Raw genomic sequence first — 27,162 nt, 5'->3', positions numbered from 1 at the left:
AAAGAAAGAAAGAAAGAAAGAAAGAAAGAAAGAAAGAAAGAAAGAAAATACATCTGAAAACTCAGGCTATTGCTAGATTTTAAAAGAGCAAATATGAGGATTAAGCACCAAGAATAGCTTTCTGATGTCCAGATTAAAGGTTACAAGCAAAACAAAAGCACCTGGGGTTAGCATAGAGGAATCCACAAGCCATAAAGAAAAAAAATAGATAAACCTAATTGAATCTTCCTAGACATTTCCTGATCTACTTACATATCTGGGGTTTCAAATGAGTAGTTTCTAGGTATGATACTGACGGTTTTTCATACCTGGCTCAAGCTTTTTACAACATAACTGCTGCCCTGTCCTCCTCTCACTGGGAGAACAATCACAGACAAAGGGGACGATTTTTCTCAATTTTAAAAGGTTCTAGCCTTCCCATTGGCTCTTTTGGTCAGGTGCCCGCTCACTTCCTTTTACCTATGCATAGTAGTAAGACTTTTAACCCAGGTAAAGCAAGTAGAGAACAGCTACTAAGAGGGATTTTATAGCTAACTGGCTGGCTGGGTGTCCATAAAAGGGAGCTATCTCCCCCCACCCTTCATTTATCACACATTTCATATTAAATGGGATGACTATGGAAATGAGGGACCACTAGCTAGACAGAATCAAACCCCATGATTTCTGAAATCGTGGCATTACATTTCCTTTTGAAAAGCAGTGGTTAGGGCAGCTTGAATAATGAAAAATGATGAAAACACCTGCATAAAATAGGCAATGGAAAGCTGGAGCTTGTGGTCTTGTCCCCCACCCCCATCTCCCTCCAAGACGGAAGTTACTTAGGAAGACTACTCTGTGAAGACTTGCTCTCAAAGTACCCACCTTCGTCCACATACACACCACTGAAACTTCTTACTCAACCCGCGTTTACTACACAGCCTGCAAAAAAGACAGGCTTAATAACCTCTGCAGTGTTTACTGTACTCCTACAGTCTGACAGTCATTAAAGTTCAAGGCAGCAGCAGCCAGCATGACAAGAGGCAATTTGGCAGCTGAGTAAGATCTCTATCCAAGTTTTATAAGGCCCTCATGACCATAGTGTCTGAGCACCTTCTCAAATACTCCAAAACAGCTTGTGAATTTTAGAACTGATTAATAATTGAAGCTATTCTGTTATTGATTCATTATATTCTATTTAAACTCTTTGTGGCAATCCCTTCATTCATTATTTTTAACACACTGGCACCAATTCGTCCCTGGTGTAATTCAGATTAAGTCAGTGGAGTTGCATTAGGGTTGTATCTGGCCCAGTGTATCCAATACTGATAGATGCTTTTAGATAGGCTTCACTATGGGTGGACTTTATGCATAGTCTTTACCTAACCTAAGACACATAAGTTGCTTGCCTACTGAAGGACATCATTAATAGATGGTTGAATAAAATTATACTGGGAACCTTGAGGATGATTTAAAATAGACAAACTGTATCGCCTGTTGAACATACTGCTTCATGCAGGTTTTGAAGTATTTGCAACTAACAGAAGAGTAACTTGTCATAGGTGCTGCAATTACCTAATATAATAAAGTTATTGCTCAAGGCAAAGGGCAAAATAATCCTCTTGGCGCATCACTGAAAGGGGAACATCACACAACCAACAGGCAGAGGATAGTGATAACACAGCATGAAGAAGATCCATCACACAGATCTGAAGGAAAAAGTATGTCTATACATATTTCCTGTATTATTTATATACCATCGTATGGGTATAAGATGGTAAGGCCCCTGCCCTGAGGAGCCCACTATCTAAATTATACATAATACACACAAATAAGTTTTAGACACAATGAGGGAAAATAAAGGCCCAGGAAGAGATGCAACATAAAAGATTAGATGACTAGAAGGGTTAGTTTTCAGTTTTAATTTTTTCAGTGTTAAAATATATATAATTTTAAAAGGATATATCTAAATTGAAATTACTTACTTTAGTCATGTCAAGCACATGCTGAATGAATGTGAGAGTTAAGGAAACATTACTAACGTAATAAATAAATATATCTTCCACGTTATAGTTTGAGGTAGAAGTGCTGCAGTAGGAGAACCATAAAGTATAGCTGAATGGATTAGACATTTACAAAGCAAATCAGAACATTCTTATATCCTCAACTGTAATTATCAACAGCCTATGTTAATTAACCTACTTGGATGTTTATAAGTTAGAGTAGTAACTGAGAGGGAATGTCAATCATATAGACTTTATATAGTATAGATAGTGCCCTATATAATTGATATTCCCTGTCAGTTACTATTCTAACTTAAAAATATCCAACTTGGTTAATAGTATAGATTTGTTTTCCATTAGGGATATAAGCAGGGGGAGACAGAATATGATTAGCAGTCGAAGGCGAGGCAATGAAAAATAGTAAGATTCTTGAGGAGCAGGGGTGGAGGGGACTTGAAGAAGGAGAGTGTGGATGCTTGGCTGCTATATACAGGAATATAGGAATTGCCATTCTGGTCAGTGGTCCAGCCTGTCCACTGTCCTGTCTCGGACAGTGGCCTGTACCAGATGCTTCAGAGGAATGGACCCTGTAATTTATGAAGTGACCTGCTTATAGAGGAAATTTCCCTCTAACTTCAGGTAGTTAGTAGTTGGCTTATACAATGAAGCCTAAATGCTTATATCCCTTTAAACATGTTCTCATTAATCTTATGGTGATCTAATCATTTTGTGAATCCTACTAAGCTTCTGCCCTCAAAACTGTTTTGTTGCAGAGAGCTACACAGGTTAATTGTGGATTGCAGTACTCAGGGCAGGTGTATATATTATATTTTAAGATAGAGAATAAATGAGCATAGGGTAAAGTTTTACATGAGTCACCTCTCAGAAGATGTCCCCACACCCACACCAGGTCAATCAGCACCCAAAGTACACCCACCCACTAAAGAACACTTCATCCTCCCATCTCGCTCCCACTCTCTCCCCCCTGGTAGTTCCAGGGAGGTTAATGCAGCCCCAGGGTTCTGTGTGTCCTTTGCAAGAAAAAGAGGGGCCAAGATACACAGAAGCCCAGTGAGGGCCTCATTCCCAACTATACCAAAAAGTCATGTTTGGCACTTTGGCCCAGATCCACAAAGGGACTTAAGTCCCAGTTTTAGGCACCACTGTGATCCACAAAAACCCCACTCAGTTGCTGCCTAACCCTGTAGATTCCTACATTTTTGCTGCAAAAGTTTCCGAAGCTTTGGCCTCTGGGCCTGGGCACTGTTGCCCCACTCCAGAGATCTGGATGCCAAAGCCCCAGTGCAATCCTCAAACTGGAGGGAGATAGGTGGAGGAGTGCCACTCAGTGCATGCTTACTAGATCAGGATCCATTCAAAATTGTCCTCCTGCTCCAAGTGAGTGTATACCTTTTAGCATAGTGGTTAGTGCACTCATATGGGATGTGGGAGACCCAGGTTCAATTCTCCTCTCTGTCTGACAGGGAGAAATTATTTGAATAGGGGTCTCCCACGTCTCAGGAGAGTGCCCTAACCACTGAGCTATGCTGAAGGAGGAGGATGGGTGTCTCTCTCAGTCTCTCCTGTTGACACTGTTTCACTTTGAACAACTGCTTCCAACAGTCACTGAACCAGAGAGAGAGAATGACTCTATAGCCTCGGAGCTCCAGATTCCAGTCCCCCTGCTCCAAAGACTCTTGCATGGCAAACTGCACTGTGGAGTTAACATTCTTTGCCCCAAAGAGAGAGAGCACCTTACAGCCATCTCAGCTAATCTCCCTCAAAACAATACTCCTGCTAGCACTGACAGCTTCCACAGGGAGCCAGTTACAGTTCTCCTCAAAAGGGGTGATTTATCACAACTTGGATCCTATGAGGATGGCAAAGAAAATCAGGGATTGATTTACCATAAAGTATAATCTGTAGTATCCAATAGCATACATGTCTGTTCCAGTTATATGTTTTTGCTAGCTAACACAGCCCTCTCAAAATGAAGAGGATTTGATAGCTATTGTGTGCTCATAAATATTAATAAGAATCCATATTTAACCCAATCACATAAGAATGAATAGAATGCTGTACTCTTGTACCCTACAGAAGACAGGGCAGATGCATTAAGTATCATATTCCGGTCATTTTAAATGGGGATTAACTCATTAATACTTTAACATCTCTCCAGAGAAAAAACAAAATCCAAGTAAATATGTATCTTTAAAAATGCATTTAAATGTTACAGTTCTGAGTAAAAGTACATGACAATAAAGTATTTCACACTTAAACTAAAATATTACCTTAATTTTATTTTAGTGAATTTCAACATTACTAGAAAATAGATTTACTGTTAATTTTCCTGGGTTTGGAGTAAATATTTTTTTGCCAAAACTATAGCATTAATGTAGCATTTTTAACAGAAAATGGTGTTTCTGTTGAGCACTATTGGATACATACATTTAGCAGAATTTGTAGGTTCATAAAACTGTAGGATTGGTTACATCAAGGATAAAGGGATAAATTTAGCCCTCTGTTTTCCAGGCTACTTATAGTTTACATAGTGACACAAATAACTGCAGAGCAAGGTTACCATAGTAACATAGTAGATCAGTCAAATACTATTCCTACAGCTCTCCACCAATGGAACAACTGGAATATAAAGCTTGATATGTTAATGAGACCCACTAGGGGAGGATGGATATGAACTGAATGAAAATGGGGATTAAGGAAGACTTTAAGAAGCCTTTATAGTGGGGAATGGCTGTGACATCCCTAGTTAATGAACTGGTATATTTTATTCTGTAAAATCTTTGCACATCAGTGCTGTGACCCATTCAGCTTTGTGAAAAACTGGTGTTTCTGGATTGGTTGTTTTAACATTATGGATTCAGTAATAAATTGTGGGGTTTTTTGAGATTTAAGATTTGTGGATGGGAATGTTTTACTTAAGCACTGCTTTCTTCCTAGAGAATTACACTGCCAGACATCTTCAGGATGTTTTCCTTGATTTTGAACTGTTCTAATGTACTGTGGAATTTATTGGAGAATACAAGGTAACATATGCTATGGCTCTAGATCTCCAAAAATTATACTTTGTTAATCAAATCAATTAAACTGAGCTAATTTAAACTGACTTAAAATCTGTAGCCTTTCCTATTCAAATTTTTTGAGATTTGAAAGTGCTTGTAGTAAAAAAAATCCCTGCAGATCTGATATGAACTTTTGCATATGAAGAATAATGTGAGCAGAGTACTGGTCAATTTTTCTTAATTTTTAAGATTATACAGTATTTCTCTCACCAAAATAATAATTGCAACACCTTTAGCAGACTAAGGCCTTGATACTGCAAACACTTATGCCCTTGAATAACTTTCCCATGAGTCAATATGGCTACTTGTGGAAGTTAAGCATGTACAAAAGTGTTAGTAGGATCAAGAACTAGCTAGACATTTTATTGTGCATCAATGAATAGATGTAATATGAATGTCATAAAGCTCTGAGACCAATGACTCTCAAAGTGCTCTGTGGAACATTTGCAATTAGTCCAAAGAGAGCAGGCTGTATATGGTCCTGGTTCTCTCTCCTTATATCTAGGTACTAAATCACATTAAAAGACAGCTAAAATACCTTAAATACATTCATAATATGAGTTATTATTAATAATAATTAATATTATTATTAATATGTGGGGTTGTCTCTACAGGGATGTTATAAGATCATGAATGGGAGGGAAGGTGGGCTATGGGATTGGGAATCGGAGTGTATGTGGTCCAACAGACAATATCTCTATTAAAATGGGATCTACACTATGACAGAGTTTGAGAACTGCTGTAGTAGATAGACCCAATCCATGAAATTAAGTCCAAGTCAGTTAAGCGTTCTCTATGTGTGAATATTTTACTTATTTAACTAATAGGTTTAGAAACTGATTTAGTTAAACTGGCACAACTCCACTGTGTGGGCACTCTTAAATTGGTTTAAGAGGGCCTTATATCGATTTAGCTTAAGTCAAGACTTTACCTTAAATAAGACTTTAATTTACTATTTCCCCTCCCATTATTTTATTCTTTCCCTCATTTACTCTTCTTCCATTTATTGATTGCCTCCAAAGAGTCAGTTCAATATTGAGGGACATTAGTAGTGTCAATAACGACAACTGTGGAATTAAAATCAGGGAACAGTTTGGAGGGCGTGGGGGAGAGTGGTTGTTTGTATTTTAAATGCTGAGCTATGTACATTGAAATGCTCTAAACTATTTGAAGGATAAGGATATTTATACTGTGTGGGATGTGCTCTTTGCTTGCTCCTGTGTGATCAGGAAAATCTCAGTTAAATCATATATTCATTCTGTTATAAGCAAGTACACAACAATATGCACAGAATTGTGTTGTATTTCCAAGCTTAAGAGCTTTACAAGTAATATTTAAAATAAAACAAACTTACATCTTTGGCCCTTCTGAATTGTCTGAAGAAGCAATTCTGTAGAAAGAGAACCATAAGCACTTCAGATGTGAAGTAACAAACACTAGTATTGGAGCACCTCACAAGTATTTAAAAATCTAACAACAGTCTATCTTACTTTTCCTTCCTTATAAGACAACAATGTTTTCTTAGTGTATGAATAATGCATAAATCAATATAGATAACATACTGAAAATAAAATAATAAGACATTTCTATCATATTTTTACATATTGTTTTTACTTTAGACAATCATGCGTCAATTAACTATTCTCCAAAGTACATACTCAGATCAATGCGTCTTTGATTTCAGCACTCAATTGGCAGCCAAAAGCTCAATTATAGTGGAACTGATAAGATACTTAACATGGATTGCACGTTCCTTTTAAGTGTCCTGTAATTAGTGCTTAAGTAACATGGAATTGAAATGGGACATGATAGAAATTCATGTCATGCTTGGACATAGTGAGTTCAGAAAAATTCAGAGCAGTTCTTTGGCTCATAAAACTACCTGAAAACTAGTGACAGCTCTCTTTGAAGCCAGACCATATTTGGGTTACTCCCTTCCTGAAGATAACAGGACAATCTTGTGTCTCACTGCTTTCAGCTCCAAAGGAATGATTCATCTCTACACTCTAGCTTTCTCTTAATAGCAATAATAAAAAAAATAATTTTAAAAATCTGATGTCTAGCAAATTACCCTTTGCTACCACCAGCAATGGACCACTTGCTTATTATCTGAATTCCTTCCAAGAAATCATAGTTATAAGCATGGCAAAGACAGATAGGGTCTTTTTCCTAGAATTGAGCAGTGCACGGCTAGTGGTGCTCTGACTCCCCACCCTTGGCCATGTAATGGTAGTCCTGCTTACGTAGTTTCCACATCTCTCTATTTGCTTCTGATTTTAATCTTGTTGCAACTCTGCTCAACACACCACTTCATGGTCTTCCTGAAACATGCTTCAAGCGAAGTGGGAAGCTCTCCTTTGATTGGTGCCTATTATTAGCTATAATAATACTGAGCACTGAAAAATAGCATGTACATCTTCAAAGCACTTTACAAATATGAATAATTAATCACTTCACTCCCATCTTTGATGGCCAAGTGCAGGGTGGCAACACCAATCAGAGGTAAGGTGACCATATTTCACAAAGGGAAATCAGAACACTGTATGGGGCTGGCCTGAGCCACTCATCTGAGCCCTGTCTCCCATCCCCTCCGCCACACGTGGAGCTGGCCTTTTCCCTCCCACCGCCGCACGTGGGGCTGGCCCCAGCCTTGCCTTCCCTCACCCCCCATGCAAGCTCTCATCCGAGCCCAGCCTGCTCCCCGTGTGGGGCTGGTGTCACTCGTCGTCCGAGCACTGCTGGCCACCCCCCACCCTGTGCAGGGCTGGCATTGCCTGAGCCTGGCCTGCCCCCCTGCTTGGCTGGTGTTGCTGCTCGCCCAAACCCTGTCTCCCCACAGATTGATGGAGCCCTTTCTCCCCGCCTCCCACCCAAAGAGCTGGCATTACCACTCCCCCCCACCCTGTATGTTCCTCTGCGCCCCCCTAGGGGTGCGTGCCCCACTTTTTTGGCAAAAGTGGGCATTTGTCCGGTTTGTTCTTGCCAACTTATGATTAATTGGCAAGAGCAAATGGGACAAATGCCCACTTTTGCCAAAAAAGTTCGGACAGCCAGGACAGGTCTTAATAAAGGGACAGTCCTGGCCAAAACGGGACATATGATCACTATAATTATAATCAGAGGTGCTCCATGAATGAATTGTGTCATGAAAGTCTCATGAGGACAATGCCTGCCTTGTGGGGCAATTGTGTGTGTACGGAGTATGCATTGCGGGAGAAGAGCAGTAATGAAGGCAGGGGAATATACTAGCAGAGGGAAGGCCAGCATAAGGGGGAAGAGGAGAGGAGGCCAAGGAATAGAATCGTATCAATTTTGTCCAAAACAGGGGGTACGTCTATACTTACCTCCGGGTCCGGCGGTAAGCAATCGATCTTCTGGGATCGATCCCGGAAGTGCTCGCCTTCGACGCCGGTACTCCTGCTCCGCGAGAGGAGTACGCGGAGTCGACGGGGGAGCCTGCCTGACGCTTCTGGACCCACGGTAAGTTCAAACTAAGGTACTTCGACTTCAGCTACGTTATTAACGTAGCTGAAGTTGCGTATCTTAGTTCGAAGTGGGGGGTTAGTGTGGACCAGGCCAGGTAAAACTCTCTACTCCTCCCTTGTGCAATACTTGGTGGTTGTCTGCTGGGAAGACATTAACAGTCATTCTGCAGTTCTGTTACTTGGGATGCTTCCACAATTGCCATGACACTAGTGAGATATTGAAATTAATCCAAAATAAATGCATCATGATCAGCATTTGTAAAATAAATCCATCATTTTGATGAGAATGAGGGCAACAAGCAATGATGTAACAGAAACTAAACTTCAGCCTTAGGTGCCGTACTTCTATTGAGCAGTGATTTTGAATCTTGGGTTAAACAGATGGACGGTAGCGAACTAAGAAGGTTAAAGTAATTGCAAAGCTTACATCTTTATTTGACTCAAAACAGTGCTTGCATAGCAGGTTGGATAAAACCATAAAAGAAATATTATATACCATGTGTATACAGTAGAAATATCTCTCGCCATCTTTAAAAATTAAAATATGTTATGGTAAAACAACAAAAAAGAGTTGGAGTAATAAGAAGTGTCATAGTTCAACTCCTCTTTTTGCCCTTAGGCATAGCCGCAGTCATCTAAAATTATATAGTGGGCTAGATTATATGAAAATGACAGTGGCAGAAGATTAAAGCAGCATAAAAACCCATATAGACAAAGATAGAAATTTCCTTATAAAATGCCATAAGCTGTTTGTTGGGGGTGGGGGGAGTGTTAGGGTTATGCAGTGTGTATTTGTGTGTTTGGTGGTGGTTGTTTTTTGTTGTTGTTGTCGTTGTTTTGCTTTCTTGTTTGCAACTTTCTATGGGCACAATCATGCCATCTCCACTGTAAAAGGAGGGAAAAGGAAGTGGGGAGCCTTTCCTCCCACAAAGCAAATAGCAAATGATTACTACATTGCACACAGGTGTGGACTGCTGTGAGATCAAAACAGCTAATGCTCATGTCTATACATCATATCCCCAAGAGGACTTAATCTGCTGCATAGAGGACAGAACTCTTCCCCCTATGTTGGCTGGTGCATGTCCTCTCTCAACAGCAAGCACTAGATGGCAGATGGCAGCACACAGGTTGCTTCCACTCAGAGAAGTAGCGAGCTGCAGCCCTCTGTTGGAATCCTGCCCTGTCAGGATAACTGTAACAGACAACACTCCAGATTCCATTTCTGCTCCCCCCCACCATAGTTACACGAGCCAGGGTATGAGTTAGTCATAAATCTTAAATACAAACCCTACATCACAGCAAGAAAACAGTTCTGTATAGAAGGGTATGACATTGGCTGTAATGTAATTTCCAGAATAGCCCTAAAAGTCTTGTGCATATAGACCAGGGGTGGGCAAACTACGGCCCGCAGGCCGGATCCGGCCTCTCAGGGTTTTGGATCCAGCCCGCAGCGGCGCTGGCACCACATCCCTGCGGCCCCCAGGCAGGGGGGCAGAGGGCTCCATGCATTGCCCCTGCGTGCAGGCACCGCCCCCCGCAGCTCCCATTGGCCGGGAACGGGGAACTGCGGCCAATGGGAGCTTTGGGGGAGATACCTGGAGGCGTGGCAAGGGCAGCGCACGCGGAGCCCTCCGCCCCTCCCTCCCAGGGGCCGCAGCGCTTCCTGAAGCGGCGCGGGGCCGGAGCTGGGGCCAGGGTAGGCATGCAGGGAGCCTGCCCTGGCCCCGATGCATGCCGCTGCCACCACAGAGCCGCTTGAGGTAAGCGGCACCGGGCTGGAGCCCGAATCCCTCCTGCACCCCGCCCCCCAACTCCCTGCCCTAAGCCCCCTTCCTGCACCTCGTACCCCTCCTGCATCCCAACTCCCTGTCCTACATCCCATACCCCTCCTGCACCCCAATCCCCTGCCCTGAGCTCCCTGCTGCACCCTGCACCCCTGTGCACCCCAACCCCCTGCCCTGAGCCCCCTGCCGCACCCTGCACCCCTCCTGCACCCCAACCCCCTGCCCTGAGCTCCCTGCTGCACCTTGCATCCCTCCTGCATCCCAACCCCCTCCCGCAGTTCACAGCCCTCCCGCACCCAACCCCCTTCCCTGAGCCCCCTCATACACCCCGCACCCCTCCTCTGCCCCAATCCCTTGCCCTGCGCCCCTTCCGGCACACTGCACCCCCTCCCATACCCCGCACTCTCTCTCGCACCCCAACCCCCTGCCCCAGCCCTGCATACAATTTCCCCACCCAGATGTGGCCCTCGGCCCAAAAAGTTTGCCCATCCCTGATATAGACAGTTACTGAAGCTATGTTAATTGCATCCATGCTGAATTCTAACTTCCTGCAACTGCTGACTCTATGGACAGGAATACAGTGGTTGAGGTAATATATTTTATTGAATCAACTTCTGTTGGTGAAAGAAGTTTTTGAGCTCCACAGAACTCCTTGTCTCTTTCAACAACTCTCTGGATACGCACACAGTAAAGAAAATGCAAGGGGGGGAAAGAAAAAGAGCACAAGCGTTCAGGAAAATGTCAGACTACAAATTGCTTTTGAAATCAAAAGCACAAGGAAGCAGATGTATTGCATCTACATATCCATTTGGAAGTTTATCCATTGGCAAAAGAGAATACTCAGGATTATCACAGAGTTGCTATTCTGTAGTGAGCTAAGTGGCTAGAAAGGAACTGTACTGCAGCACAGAAAAAAAAACACGTCTACAGCATGGTTCAGAATTAATCATAATATAAACACTGTGCTCATTCTTACCGTTTAGTATCAACTATAGTTGTGGTGGTTGTATCTGGTGGAGTTCTGGACTGCCTGTATTAAAACATGCAATGAAAAGTATCTGAGCATTTTTCTTTAAGAAGAAAATTCATTCTCTAATTTACCATTTAGAAATAGGTTTGAGAGGTGCAATAGAATACTGAGAATGGTGAAATTAGTGTGCGCCTTCAAAAAAGCTATACATTCATTTATTACAGAAATATGCATAGCCCCTCCACAGTAAGATTGGAGAGAGCATTCCAATGAAAGGCCAGTTTTCAGACTTCCACCCCGACAACTCCCAACATCTTGGTAAAAACTAAACAAAAGCAGTTGAAATTTTCCATAAGAGAGTCAGTGGGTTGGTTGGTTTGTTTGCTTCTTTGTTTTAATAAATTTTGGGGTAAATCAGATATCCCATTACAAGTTATGTAGGTATACATTTTTTGACTGGTTGAAGATTTATTCAGCCTTGAACATACAAAACTCCACGTTTTATATACATACTTTTCATGCATAATTTGTATGTGCAAAGTTTTTCTTTTTACTGAGAAAAGTGCACTATTTATCTATATGCAAGAATATATTTAAACAATTATAAGCAGTTCAACATCAGGCCCATGTGTTCATATAAGCTTTTGTGTTTGCATACAACATAGCCAAGTTTGGGTAGATTTTCACAGGAAAAGGCTTATCCCTGACACAGGGCAACCCCCTACCAAATTTCAAGGCATTGCTCCAAAGCAGGGATCAGCAACCTTTGGCACGCGGCCTGCCAGGGTAAGCACCCTGGCAGGCTGGGCCGGTTTGTTTACCTGCCGCGTCTGCAGGTTCAGCCGATCGCGGCTCCCACTGGCCGCGGTTCGCCGTCCCGGGCCAATGGGGGCTGCAGGAAGCGGCGCGGGCCGAGGGATGTGCTGGCTGCCACTTCCCTCAGCCCCCATTGGCCCCAATCCTGCAAATATGTATGCACCTGCTTAAATTTATACACTGAGTTCAAGTCACATAATTTCACTTCTGTAAATACAATTTCACTTAGAAACACTGAGATCACAATGCAATTTTTCACTAGTATGAATAATCCAGAATAAAGATAACACCCACATCTTGTGTGGGTATGTGACGGGTTGGATCACAGAAACCCCCTTGGGAGCTGCCACCTGATGTGCAAAGACTACCTCTGCTCCTGTTTTCCCTGCCAGCTCAGGACTCCAGCACCCTGTCTTGCTGAGCCAGACACTTCCGTTTGCTCCAACACAGACCCAGGGTCTGAATCACTTGTCCCAGTGCCGCAAGTTTACCCGAAAACAGCTCACAGAAGTGTGCTTGTTTTTAGCACTTAGATGCCCAACTCCCAATGGGGTCTAAACCCAGATAAATCCGTTTTACCCTGCATAAAGCTTATGCAGAGTAAACTCATAAATTGTTCGCCCTCTATAACACTGATAGAGAGATATGCACAGTTGTTTGCTCCCCCAGGTATTAATACATACTCTGAGTAAATTACTAAATAAAAAGTGATTTTATTAAATACAGGCAGTAGGATTTAAGTGGTTCCAAGTGGTAACAGGCAGAACAAAGTAAGTCACCAATCAAAATAAAATAAAATGCGCAAATCTATGTCTAATCAAACTGAATACAGATAATCTCACCCTCAGAGATGCTTCAGTAAGTTTTTTTCTCAGGCTGGACACCTTCCAGGCCTGAGCACAATTCTTTCCCCTGGTACAGCTCTTGTTGCAGCTCAGGTGATAGCTAGGGGATTCTTCATGATGGCTCCTCTCCCCACCTCTGTTCTCTTCCACCCCTTTATCTATCTTTTGCATAAGGCGGGAACCCTTTGTCCCTCTGGGTTTCCACCCCGCCTCCCCTCACTGGAAAAGCACCAGTTAAAGATGGATTCCAGTTCAGGTGACATGATCACATGTCACTGCAAGACTTCATTGCCCACTTGCCAGCACACACATATACAGGAAGACTAACAGGTAAACACAGCCATCTGCAGACAATGGTCCTGGTTAATGGGAGTCATCAAGATTCCAAACCATCATTAATGGCCCACACTTTACATAATTACAGTAGGCCCTCAGAGTTATATTTCATATTTCTAGTTTTAGATACAAGAGTGGTACATTTATACAAATGGGATGATCACACTCAGTAGATTATAAGCTTTGTAATGATACCTTACAAGAGACCTTTTGCATGAAGCATATTCCAGTTACATTATATTCACTTATCATATTTTTATAAAACTATTCCAGTTACTTTATATTCACTTCTTATTATGTTTTTATAAATCCATATAGACTGCACTACGTCACAGGGTATTTATACACGTTTTCAATAATTCATCCATATTTAACATTGAGATGTGAGCAGTTTCATTATTCATCAGACAGAAAGCAGATGCAGCAGTAGCATTAAAAACTAAACATTCACTTCTTACATAACTGCAGCTAATTTTAGAACAAGTTTTTCTGAATTTCCTAAACACCTGCTACTGAGAACTGATTCAGTGGAAGTTAAGGGTCCTCAGTACCTTGCAGGATCAGGTATAATAATAATAAACACCTAAATGCTATTCTTAGTTCTTACCCTTTGTTTTCCACAGTAACTGTGGTGTTCTTATAACCGGAGACTGGTGGTGGCATCCAAGACTGCCTGTTAAGTATTAATGAATAATTCAATTATAAAGTATGAGCATGCAGTGTTTAGTGGATGAACAGCAATTTAATTCTATTTGTCTATACAATATTTTGAAAGGAGAATGTTAGAATCTCAGAGGTGATATAGAAAATGCTTATAACATTTCCTAAATTCTTCTTCTTCTTTTAAACTTATTTTCCAGTACCTTCATAGCTACCACCATCTTGAGACACCATTCTGTTCACTCTGTTAGAGCATTCTTATGGAAATTTAATGCAAGTGAACATAAAGTGAAATCTTTAATTACAATGGTGCCACCAATGTACAAAATACAGTCTTTGGTCCAAGTTCTTCTTTGCTGCAGCTCAAGTGAAGTAAGAATTTAGCCCCTTGTGCCAATAAAACAGGTCTCATGAGGGACAACCAGATGGGTCAAACACCCAAGCCAGCTGACAGATCTGGAAAGCTTGATGTATTTACGTGGCCTCCATAACACATTCAGATTCTGCAGAATCTAAGTTTTCATTTTAACAAAAGTAAGTTTGTAGCCATCGTTGTTATACAGAAAAACCTTCTAAATGCGAACCGAGTGTAATTAATGCAGTGGTGTCTTCCCAAGTCTGCAGACAGCCTAAGGAAAATGACTGAGGGGAGTAAAGTGTCTGTCCTCCATTAATCTCATTAGGGATGTTAATTTTAATACAACAGCAATACTTTAATTTCAATGTCAACAATTTAATTGCTGATCATTTTAGTATATGGAATGGAGATGGAATTGGAGCAAAGCCAGAAGGGACAGAATTTGGGAGCTGCTGCCAGGAAGGTAATGCACAAGAAAATGGGTATCCACCAGCAGCCCATTTTTAGTTAATAATTCAGTTCTCTGCTAGGGGTGTCACCTGTGCAGGTTTTCCCAGAATCCCCCTTTTTTGAGGTAACTGTCTTGGGAAATCTGTAAGGGTACTCGGTACACACTGCCAGTTGTCCAGTTTTAGACTCAGGATCCTACTGGGGGTCCCGGTCTTCCGAACCTTACAAGTGGCAACTCTGTTCTCTACTCCATAGCCAATTCTCTCCATCTTCCAGCTAATGCCATTGAAATCAAACAAGTTTCAAACCCCAATTTTTATCCATTATAGAAGACAGCACTATTATTGTTCATTTGTAGTGCAGTAGTGTGTAGTGGCTCTAATCAAGAATCAGTGCTAGACCCCACCCAAATAGACGGTAAAAAGAGAGTCCCTGCCCCCACAGTGGGCCAGTGGGGAATAGCCAGATAATGATAATTTTCAGGAGCAGAATTCTTTTTAAAAGAATTCCAAACTTGTTAGAGGAAGTTATTGTTCCAATATATCTTAACACATTACTGATGCACAACAGTACTGTATATATCCTCAGAAAGCAAAACAAAGGTGATATTGAATACCTTTTGTGCTTCACAGGAGATGTGGTGGTGGTGGTGGTAGTAGTGGTTGATGTATTTGAAGGAGTCCAGGACTGTCTGTTAACGAAAGAGACTTAGTTTGCTCATTGTTTTTCAGTGAAGTTATGATTTTAATTGATAAACTAAGGAATGGGTTCTTTACTATCACAGCACTCTTTAAAGGATGGAGTTATAAACACTAATTGGTACAATTATAGCTACATATGTTGGCTAAGATTTTCAAAAGTGATTAGTGATTTCAGGAGCCTCAGTTTTGGATGCCCAATGTAAGATACATTGAAGGGTCCTTATATTCAGAGGGTATTCTGAAAAAATCAGACCACTTTAAAGTGTCTCAAATTGGGCACCCAAAATCATTAGCCACTTGTAAAAATCTTGACCATTATATCCATCCATGTCACTACACTACATTTTATAGCCACCAAAACATTTAAAAAATCTCCTTTTTTCACATTTTGAAATGTATGTTTCTTAATTAGATACTATTATTGTGGCAATGTTGTACATTCCCTTCATCTTCATCAGGTGTGCCATAGTATGCATAGATCAGGAACGAGGTTATCCGTAACCAAAGCTAGCAACCACCTCCATCAGCACTGGTTTGGTTTCAGATGCTTTCTTATTATTAGGCTGGAAGTTCAACAAAGTATGAAGCAGATTTACTGAGGAATGCCGCTATAGGGTCAGCAATCACGTAGTCACCAAAAGCTTTGGAGTTGTAATAAGATCACCAATGATGGCCATAGACTGAACATCCAGCCAGACCATCTTAAGAACCTAGCTAGAGATCAATCTGGGTGGTGCATGATTTACAAGAAGGCTACATCCCTTTGGGAGTTGCCATGATGATGATGACGGATGATAAATGCTGTACATTTAAGTACATGCCTACAAGACTATTTGACATTCTACCCTACAGCGATTTCCTCATAAGAGGTTTGCATTTCATAAGTTATTGTCCTATTGTCTCAACTTTTGAACTAGTGAGGATAAATATAGTATGGAATCTATCACAATTCTTGTTATGAACATTCATCAGGGGAACATGTGTAGAGGGCCAGTGCAAAGCCTATGTACCATTTAAGTCCCACCATGAGTCCTCTTTTGAATTTCCCTCTAGGCATATTCAGAATTATCTCCAGCAAGAACATAAAACCCAGTTTATATGCCATTTCACATATCTTTAACATACTGATTTACAACAAAGTTGTGAGAAAGCTTAATACGAAAGCATAGTCTCACTTGCACTGTACGTGTCATAGTCACTCAGTTTCACTTTAGAGTTATCTCACCACTTCCCAGGGTTACACTTACGTGTAGCGTTTGGTTATCATAACCAACTATATTGGACATAATTTATCACTGATATAACTGACATTGAATGAAGTTGGACCAGCGGGGAATTTGACCAATTGCATTTATAAATATAATAGCTGAGCTTTTATGACCTTTATCTTCTTAAATGGAGACAAATTACTCATGTGCCAACAGTAATTTAGAAGGTATGTTTTCAGTATTGTTCACCAAACACTAGTATATATTTAATGTGGTCATCCCTGACTCAACAAAAAATCTAGAACTGGTCAAAACTTTTTGCCTATGGAAAATTGGGTTTGAATAAATGAAAATTTTCACAGAAAGTGTCTCATTTCCTCCAAATTGTTAGATATTTTTCTTTGAAAAACCAAAAACCTCCAACCCAATTTTTTTTTTAGCTTTCAGCTGCCAAAAATTCTTTCAGTTTTTCAGTTTTCATTTGTTCAACAAAGTCAAAGTTTTCTGCTGAAAAGTTTGATGAAAACGTTTTTCACCTAAATTAAAAAAAAATTCTCACCAGCTCTGAAATCTTTGTCACATCACACATCATTGTTTATGCTCTCTATTCATCCTTGATATATGGCATCACTAATAAAATAACAGTAATAAGAACGTATAAGGATCTTTTTAAGAGTTAGCAGGTCTCAGACTCTTACCTTTTAGTTGTCCTATTATCTAAGGGTGGGGAATTATTTGTTTTATCAGCATCTCTTGTGTCTGAAATTCTGTATAGAAATACAGAACAAAATTCATTTTCATAAAACATTTAGATTAGAATCACGTCTTTAAAAATACACTAAGAATAAAATGGCATCATCAACTATTACCTGGTGAGGCTGCATAGCTTCTGACAGCCAGTACATCAGATGTTGATGAGTAAGAATAGTATAGTAACTGAACCAATACACATAATTTCAATGCATGCATGTGACTGAAAAAAAGATTATAAACTATGTCCAAATTCTGAATGGTTAAATATCCTGTAACTACCACAGTCATCATTAAAATGAAATGATTAGAATTTTTCCTTTAAACTGGCTGTGACTACTATTAAGATCAAACTGTTAGAAAGTCTTTTGATGAGGCAGTTCTGTATATTTATAATCAAACCCCTCTTCCACTGTCCCATGAGAGGTACAATGTTCTTTCATGATGGCTTTTAGAGATCAATGTGATTTGAAGAAACTCTAGTACAGAATCAGTGATGGAATAGACGTGTGACCTTCCGGGGTAACATTAGCCAAAGAGGTTAGATTATTTGTACTTAATATTGATTTTACTCAGCCATTAGATTTGCATTAAGGATCAAGCACATGACTTTTATGGATGCTAGAGTCATTGCCTAAAACTTTTCCAAACTGTTAGTGAATTCACTATTAGAATAAGATAGCATTTTTATCTTTCACTAAAGTCTGAGTATCACAAAGATTCTAGCAGAACTGATAACACTTACCAAGTTCTAGCCTCATTCCATGTGTGGAACTCCCTTTGGTATCAATAGGAGTTCTGCACAAAGTTCAAGTGTACAATATATACTTTAAGGTTGATTATAAACACTAATTTGGGGTTGTTTATCTTAAATGTTTGGCTTAAATAACTGAAAGCAGTTGAAGAGCTCTGAAGAAAAAAAAATACCCAAAGAAGAGCGATGTGGCACACAAAAGCTTCTTTCTTTCACCAACAGAAGTTGGTCCAATAAAACAAGGGTTCTCAACCTTTTTCTTTCTGAAGCCCACCCCAACATATTATTAAAAATGCCACGGCCCACCTGTGTCACAATAACTGGTTTTCTGCATATAAAAGCCAGGGCTGGCATTACGGGGTAGCAAGCAGGGCAATTACCTAGGGCCTCATGTCACAAGGGCCCCCACAGAGCTACATTGCTTGGCTTCAAGCTTGGGTGGCGGAGCTTAGGGCCTGGGCTTCAGCCCCATATGGCAGGGCTTTGGTTTTCTGCCCTGAGCCCCAGCAAATCTAATGCTGGCCCTGGTTGGTGGCCCCCCAGAATCCTGCTCGTGGCCCCCCAAGGGGCTTCGGACCCCTGGTGAGAATCACTGCAATAAAAGATATTATCTCACTCACTTGTCGCCGAAAAATGGTTGTCTGTCAAGTCCCATTTATTTAAATACAAAAATGAAAATAATTCCAGTTATTTTTTTTATAAAAGAGTGCCTATTCAGTGCAATAGACACAGAACAATAATTAGCCATGTTCAGTCAGAGAACTACTAATCAGATGTCACTGACTGAAACAAAGAATTACATATTCTGCCTTCAGATACACAGGTGGGCGCTGATTGCTTTCAATGGAAATTCTTGCATAGCCATTCCAGGGCCCAATCTGTGCAATGTGTTTTCTAGATTTTTTTTTTTTAATTCTTAAAATTAGATATGTAAGTAGTTCAAGTTGCTCATGCCCCAGGCAATTTGTGACTGTAGCCTGCAGTTATTCAGCAGACCACTAGAGGTCTCACTAAGCTTGCTAACATTACAGGGGCCATAGGGATGAAAATTTCTTGAAGTAATTCTCAACCGGCTGTTATTCACTGAGACTTACACGCTTGTCCTTCATTCTGCTTTTTATTGAGGACATTGCAGAAAAATCCAAATCTACATCTTTAATTTCCCTAGTGTTACTGTCCCAACATCTCAGCCTCTCGTGGCAACAATGGAGTGGAAGCCTGAGGTTGGCATGAGTGTTCTTTTTATTTACTTCAATCGCCTTTTTCAAGACTCAGATATCATAGAAGGCAATTGTTAGTGTTTATTCTTCACCGCATCAGTTTTGGAGTCAGTAATATTTTGTACAAAGAAGTAAAAGCATAAAGATCATCATGATGACTAGCTGATTTTAAGGCATGTCTTCCACCTCTTCCCCACATATCTAATTAGTTCTCAGTAAGACTGGAGAAACAATCTGGGTAAAATAAGACAATCCCCTTCCCCCACACTTCTCATAAATAAAGTAGGGGTTTATGATACATTGTGGGAGGGAAGTGTAGGGACTCGGAAGGAATGAGAAATTTGGGTGAGGCTCCCTCAATGTGAACGTTTGAGGCTGGCCCGTTGCTAATTCACATACATGACAGAGACTGTATTTGCTGGCAGAAAAGTTGTATATATTTATATGTCACACAGAGGATCCAATTCTCCACTCACTTGCATGGGAGTAAATCAGAAGGAATTCCATTTACAAAGGAAATCCCTTTTTATAGTAGAACCTATTCAGTGCTACAGACACAGAATAATAAAAATAGGAACTCCCTTTTGAAGGTGCATCAACATAAACTTATCTGCAAACTGGTACACCATTCTGCTATCTGAATGCTTTCTGGACACAGAACTATGCAACCAATATATCCCTCTTCACATAGGCGCTGATTCAGTGGGTGCTCTGGGGCTGGAGCACCCACGGAAAAAAATTAGAGGGTGCTCAGCAGCCACCGGCAGTCCCGTGGATCAGCGCCTCCCTCCCCCGCCCACGCCTCCTTGTGTCGCAGATCAGCTGTTCAGCAGCATGGGGGGAGAGGAGGAGGAGCGGGACAGGAAGAGGCTGGGGAGGGAATGGGAAGAGGCAGGGCAGGGATGGAGCGGAAAGAGGTGGGGCAGGGGTGAGGGCTTGGGGGAGGGGTGGAGTGGGGGCAGGGCCCAGGGCAGAGCGAAGGTGGGGCCTGGGGCAGAGCAGGGGTGGGAAGAGGTGGGGCAGGGGTGTGGCTTGAGGGAAGGGGTGGGGTGGGATGGGGTGGGGCCTGGGGCGGAGCCGGGGTCAAGCACCACCCAGAATCAGAGGAAGTCAGTGCCTATGCCTCCTCAAGACAGAAGATCTTGGGGGGGAAAATACACGTACAGTAGTTTTAGAAAATAAATAAATCAGACTACCGTGGTATAAATGCAAAAGTTAATATGCCACTCACGCCATTTTACTTGTTAATACTTCTCCTTTTGTAGACAAAACATATACAAAACACCACTTGCATGACAATGACAAAATATTGTATATAAGAATATGCTACCTGTCTAAAGTAGTATCAGATCTGTATCGGCCAAGTAAAACTTTCTGATCTTCCTTTTCATTCAAGTTACTGTTATAAAGAAAAATTAGTTAGACATGTAATTAAAAACAAACTATTTTTAAAGTTTGCATTTGTTTGCAAAAATGACATTTTATTCTAAATAAGCATATATACAAATATATTTTAACATTTTTATTCATTTGATCAAAATGAAAACAATATGCAAATGTTGATGTAAGACATTATGCAGTACTCCAATATATTCAGAGTTAAAGGCCAGATCCTGTTCCCATTGAAGTCGATAGGAGGTAAGTAATTAATAATAATGGGAGGAAGAGCAGGGTCAAATTGAACAAAACAAGTTCTTTGCATAAACAAGACTTTAGTGTGTGTATTTTCCTTTATCTCTGGCAATACCATTTGACAGATGTATAGACATACTACTTACTGTACCTGTGTAAACTATCTTGAGATTTGTATTGGTTAAGCACAACTCTGCCATAGTTTTCATTAGTACTGCAATTAAAAAAAAGTCAGATCTTTGGTGAAAATCAAATTATTTAAACAAAGATCAATTGCTTGACAACGATTTATGTCTTGACTCAGATCTAACACCAGTTTTAAACCATTTTAACTCCACTGACAGCAGCTCTTGTCTGTACGCTCTTTGGAATGGGGACTGTCTCTTATTATGTATTTGTATGGTGCCTAGCACAATGGATGCCTGAACTTGATTGCGGCTTCTAGGCATTATTGTAACACCAATCATAATAATAGGGCACCACAATAGGTTAAAGTATTGGTCCTGATGCAATTAAGTTCCTTAAATGAATGTGTCAACATTAAATGATTGGCATTTTTCCAGACATGGAAAATCAGGTATTCCAGTAATCAAAGCATAAGGGAATGTCATCTTGAGCCCATCCTGTGAGGTGCTGAGCACATCTAGTGAGGTGCTGTGCACCCCAAGCTCCCACTGAGGTAACAGTGGAAGTTAAGGATGTTAACAGCTTGCAGGAGGCATTCAGCAGCACTTCAGGGTTGGGCCAATAGAGATTTTATAGTGAAATAAATGCAAACCCACTTGCTAAAGCATTACTCTTGCAAAAAATTAGATAATAGAATAAATTAAAAAATAAATAGAAGAGTATGTTAACCTGCAGTCAGGGAAAATATGCTGTATATAATCTTTACTGCCTGAACTGAAATTAATTCTTTCCTTACCTCTCCTCCTCAGGTCTTTTCTTTATCCAGCTGCTATCCTGCAACAGGGTCCTTCGCTTGTTGTTGTCATCATGAACAACCTGTTGTCTGCTTTTCCCTGTAAGAGTGGGACTCTTTGTATCTATCAATGCAGAAGCACAGCTATTGAAAAAACTATGCGATAAAGGTCTAAAACTTAGAATTGCATTAGAAATACTTGTTTTTCTGAGAAAGTTTGCAATATGCCTATATATATTTATGGCACAAACTGAATCTTTAGATATTACACACGAAGATCAAGGCTTCTTTAATATCAGTCTGTTAAGCCACATGTACAATCATTCAGCAGGTCATTTGGGTATTAGAAGTTACCTTCCTAAGTGTTCCATGTTTTACCAATAAATAACCTGCTGTGCTGCAACCAGTGTAGAAGTCCCTGAATCCCACTTTACCAATTTGAATTCACAATTTCAGTTTAAAAATCAGCAGCTTGATTTACTTCTGAATGAACACAGAGTTGATTTGATGAGTGAATTAGAAAATATCCATTAATGTGTCACAAACATGCAAAATAACCTTAACAAACAGTCTTAATGCCTGGTACACTGAAGAATATTATTTCACATGATCCATGAGAACATATTCTCAGTGTATTAGACAGCTGTGAATAATTGTGCTTTTAGTGGTAGTTTGGCCCCATGGGAAAAGCCTCCCTGTTCATTCTTAAGCCTATTACAGCTATATCCTTTTCTCCCCGTCTGAGCTCCTTACCATCACTTTGTTTTCTACCATTACTGCACCTTCCCTTTAACTGTGTGTTCAGTTGCAGTGGAGGCTCAATCCTGCAGTCATGACACATGGAAACTCCTTTTGAAGCCAAGTTGGAGGTGACAAATTAGACATCTGACATGTACACACGAGACCCTCATTAAGGACACGCACTTACTCAATAAATTGGAGTGCTAAGAAACAATGGGTTCTGCACCCTTTCTTTTGGGAAGCCTATTGGATTATCTCTATAATGTGCCTAGCCTCTGAGCACCACAGCAAAAAAAACTTCAAAACTCTTTGCTTCACTCAAAATGGATTTGAGCAGATATAACTAAACGTCATTCAGATTGAAAGTATATGGTTACACTCTTTGTGTTTGGAAAGACATATCACTTCACAAACAGAGTACACACAGTCGGTATTGGGTTCATTTGTCGCACCAGTATTTTGCTCTGACTTGTGAAAAGAGGAAGCCAAGTTCCTTTTATCCATGAAATTCAAGTGTAGTGACAAGTATGAAGAACCACAAATACATAGGCCAGATAGAGGAAGCGAAACACAGCAAAGGACATGATTGTTTGTTTTAAGGGAGAGTGCCTGGAGTACGTGCTTCAGAAATATTTTCTTTACTGAAAAAACAATGTCAGAGTACAAAGATGGAATTCTGTATTACATTTAAAATCAAGAAAAGATTGCAAGCCATAACATGTCCTCTACCATTTTCTGTGGTTCCCTGTGGGATGATTGGGATGTTCACAAGGACAGGTTTTTTCACTGGACCAGTGATGTTACCAATATTTTAATATGAGCTTCCAAAAATGTCTTCCTAATTTCTCCTTCTCTTACGCTGTGGTATATCCTTTGTACCATGCACTTAGATTCATAGGTTTTTAAGGCCAGAAGTAGTCATTATAATCATTTAGTCTGACTGCCTCCTAACACAAGCCAAAGAACCTCACCCAATAATTTCTGCAGCAAGCCCATAACTTCTGTTTGAGCTATAGCATATCTTTTAGTAAGATATCCATTTTTCATTTAAAATCTTCAAGTGATAGGGAGTCCAGTGCATTTCTACATACGTTGTTCCAATAGTTAACTACCCTCACTGTTAAAAATCTACACCTTAATTCTTGCAGAATGGAGGGGTGAAGGAGTGGGAAAGGTATTCATTTTTTTTCCATTTAAACATTTTTTTCCTCGTAGTTACAGTCAAAGATGGAGGCAGCACCAATTAGCAAACTAACCTATATTAAATGCACTTGCTATAAAATGTATACTTTGCTCAGTGTATTGATAATATAGCACAGTATTCAGTAGTATAGTGATGGACATGGAATAACAACAACAATAGGCAGGCAGACAAATAGAACTTCCGACATTTGACAACTGAGGATGGAGGTTTGAAGACTTTGTAAAGGGAACTGTACGCTCTCCCCCTCCAAGTAATTTTGTTTAATACCTTACATCTGGTGCAAAACGTTTGCTCTTCAAAATTATTTTTATGAGCCCCAAGCATAAAAGCCATCTTCAGCAAGAATGGGTTAGCAGTATCCAAAAGGAAGAACTCCATCGGAAGTAAGGAAATCTTCCCAACACTCCCTTCATATTGATAGCATAATTTTAGCAAAGGACTCCTGCAAACCCTTTCCAACACATTTAAGGTTCTGCTCTAAAGTCAGTTACAGTCTCACACATCTCTAAAAATCTGCTATTACGCATAAGCACAAGCATAGATGTGGTGTTTTCAAGATGCACATCAATATATACCCAAGAGTACATCAAGCCTAGTGTGTGGAACATTCATTTCTCCCCAGTGGCATATCATGAAAGTGAAATTACTCCAAAAGTCCATTTTGGATTTTTTAATCATATTTCTTAATTTAAATAATCCAATTAACTTGAAACGAAGCCCCATCTAGAGGCAGCGGCTAAACAATATGCATTTAATGTTTGCTTGTAATACTGCAGTGCAAATAGTTTACTGTTAATGTGCGTTTCTACTGTATGTGTGGCCCAATCTGCATCAAATTGTATCTGTACTGATCAAGTCAAGGATGACATATATTAATGTGCTTATACAGATTTAATGTATATATTTTGCTGCAGCTTGCCTTAGTCCTTGAGCAAGTACAAAAGGGAGGGGAGGATACAAGGAACAACCTTTAATGCATCTGCAAAACTGAGCTGTAAGCTTTACATGGCACCGATCACATGCTGTAGCCATTTCAAGGGTGTAACGGTGGCTTTGCTCCACAAGAATTCCTGTTTGAGGTGTTCTCCTTTGTGTAGTGAGGTTCCTTGCAGGGGCGGCTCCAGGCACCAGCGCAGCAAGCGCGTGCCTGGGACAGCAAGCTGTGGGGGGCAGCCTGCCAGTTGCCGTGAGGGCGGCAGTCAGGCAGCCTTCGGCGGCATGCCTGCGGGAGGTCCGCCGGTCCTGCGCTTTCGGCGGCGGGGATGCTGAAGGCGCGGCACCGGCGGACTTCCCGCAGGCATGCAGCCGAATCTCCGTGACCAGCGGACCGCTCACAGGCGTGCCACTGAAAGCCGCCTGACTGCCGTGCTTGGGGCGGCAAAAAACATAGAGCTGCCCCTGGTTCCTTGCTATCCCCTATGGATGCTCTGTGGCAATGCAGCAACTAACAGAGATTTATATTTCAGTTATTTAAAATAGCTGTATAAACATATTTGCTTAAAACCAAGGAAAACATTTTAATTAGGGCTGTCAATTGATCGCAGTTAACTCAAGCGATTAACTCAAAGCAAATTAACTTGATTAAAAAAATTAATCGCGATTAATCGCACTTTTAATCGTACTGTTAAACAATAATAGAATGCCAATTGAAATTTATTATAAATAGTTTTGGATGTTTTTCTACATTTTCAACTATATTGATTTCAATTACAACACAGAATACAAAGTGTACAGTGTTTTGTTTTTGAGTGCAGTTATGTAACAAAAAAATTCTACATTTGTAATTTGCATTTTCACGATAAAGATTGCACTACAGTACTTATAAGAGGTGAAGTGAAAAACACTATTTCTTTTGTTTATCTTTTTTACAGTGCAAATATTTGTAATAAAAATAATAATATAAAGTGAGCACTGTACACTTTTTATTCTGTTACAATTTAAATCAATATATTTGAAAATGTAGAAAAACATACAACATATTTAAATAAATGGTATTCTACTACTGTTTAACAATGTGATTAGAACTGCAATTAATCATGATTTTTTAAAAATCTCATGATTAATCGCGATTAATTTTTGTAATCGTTTGACAGTCCTAATTTTAATAGCTCAGGGGGAGGACTCTGGGTGTCCAGCCAAAACCAGAACCTGAAGTGCTTGAAATCTTTTGAGATTTTTAATGCAATTGTGTCAAATGCAGAAGAATAGGTGACATTAGACTTCTAATAAGCATCTGGACATTTATCCAAGCAGAACCCAAACTCCCAACCTTTTGCCATCAGTCTTTTCCTAATCACTATTCATATTTCTCCTTTTTAAGGCATTATTACAGACAGGGTTGACAGTACGAAAAATCGTGCCTGACAACCACCAATCAATTATATTTTCTTTCCCTCTGTCCTGTCTTCCCAAATCCTCTTTCCTCAGTCTCTCCCTCTCCAACAATCTGAAATTACAGGGTGTATTGGGGAGAGGGACAATGTTGCAGGGAGTAAACCTGCCCCTCCCTTTCTCTCTCTGCAATGCCTTAACCTGCTCTGCTCACACTGCCTATTCTCTCTGCTTCCCTCAACAGCCGCTGAGCATGTCCCCCACTATGCTGCTCCTTGGTCTCCAGGGTAACCACAGGCACTAATGCGAGCAGAAGCCATGCTCTATCCCCGCTGTTTCCCTCCCCCACTCCTCCCTTGTGTGGTGCTGGCATTCCCAGCACTTCAACCAGAATGAAAATGCTGATAAGGATCAAGCAGCACTGCTGCCTCCACCTCCCAAACCGGTCCTCACATGCATTACTTAATCAAATAAGTAGTCCGCCATTGTTCTAAGGTGGGCAGCATGCAGTCTGATTTGATACCGTGTTGAAACAAGAATATGGAGGGCACAATGGCACTTGGATTAGGTTCACATACCGCATACATGCAATAAAAAGGGCTTGTTATTTCCCCCTATGCTTTAAATACCCTGAAAGTAACAGCATCAACATACCACTTTGATTAGGGGATGATTTTCCTATGGTGAAGGTTGACATTTTATTCAGGGATGTATCCTCCTTTGGGATCTAAAAGAAAAAACATTAAAGAACAACACTGTGGTGAGATTAAGAATTAGCAACAAAGACAGAAATGTTTTGGATAGTGAAACATCCTGTATCTTGAAGAGTTTTAGCAGGATGTAGTATTAATAGCTGGATTTCAAAATTTAAATGAATCTTAGTAAATACTCACTACAAATCAGAACCTGATCAAGAAATACTTGAGGTCTTCAAGGAGT

General features: G+C 40.5%; 1 protein-coding gene across 1 annotated transcript in view; it reads right to left on the bottom strand.

The window, feature by feature from the left end:
- The window catches only part of SCEL (sciellin), a 63,243-nt gene extending 36,323 nt beyond the window's left edge, over positions 1-26,920 (bottom strand). The window contains exons 1-9 of the mRNA XM_026656298.1: positions 26,878-26,920; positions 21,951-22,071; positions 21,180-21,242; positions 20,727-20,795; positions 17,371-17,439; positions 15,380-15,454; positions 13,903-13,968; positions 11,305-11,358; positions 6,414-6,449 (exon numbers count right to left, since the gene is read on the bottom strand). Coding sequence (XP_026512083.1) covers positions 6,414-6,449; positions 11,305-11,358; positions 13,903-13,968; positions 15,380-15,454; positions 17,371-17,439; positions 20,727-20,795; positions 21,180-21,242; positions 21,951-22,071; positions 26,878-26,920 — 596 coding nt within the window. The remainder of the gene's footprint in view (positions 1-6,413; positions 6,450-11,304; positions 11,359-13,902; positions 13,969-15,379; positions 15,455-17,370; positions 17,440-20,726; positions 20,796-21,179; positions 21,243-21,950; positions 22,072-26,877) is intronic.
- Positions 26,921-27,162: the final 242 nt, after the last annotated feature.

Source organism: Terrapene carolina, unplaced genomic scaffold (assembly GCF_002925995.2).
Source record: "Terrapene carolina triunguis isolate 2854851 unplaced genomic scaffold, T_m_triunguis-2.0 Scaffold21, whole genome shotgun sequence".
Classification (NCBI taxonomy): Eukaryota; Metazoa; Chordata; order Testudines; family Emydidae; genus Terrapene; species Terrapene triunguis.
Note: the sequence above shows the minus strand (reverse complement) of the source record. Positions and strands in the feature narration are given on the sequence as shown.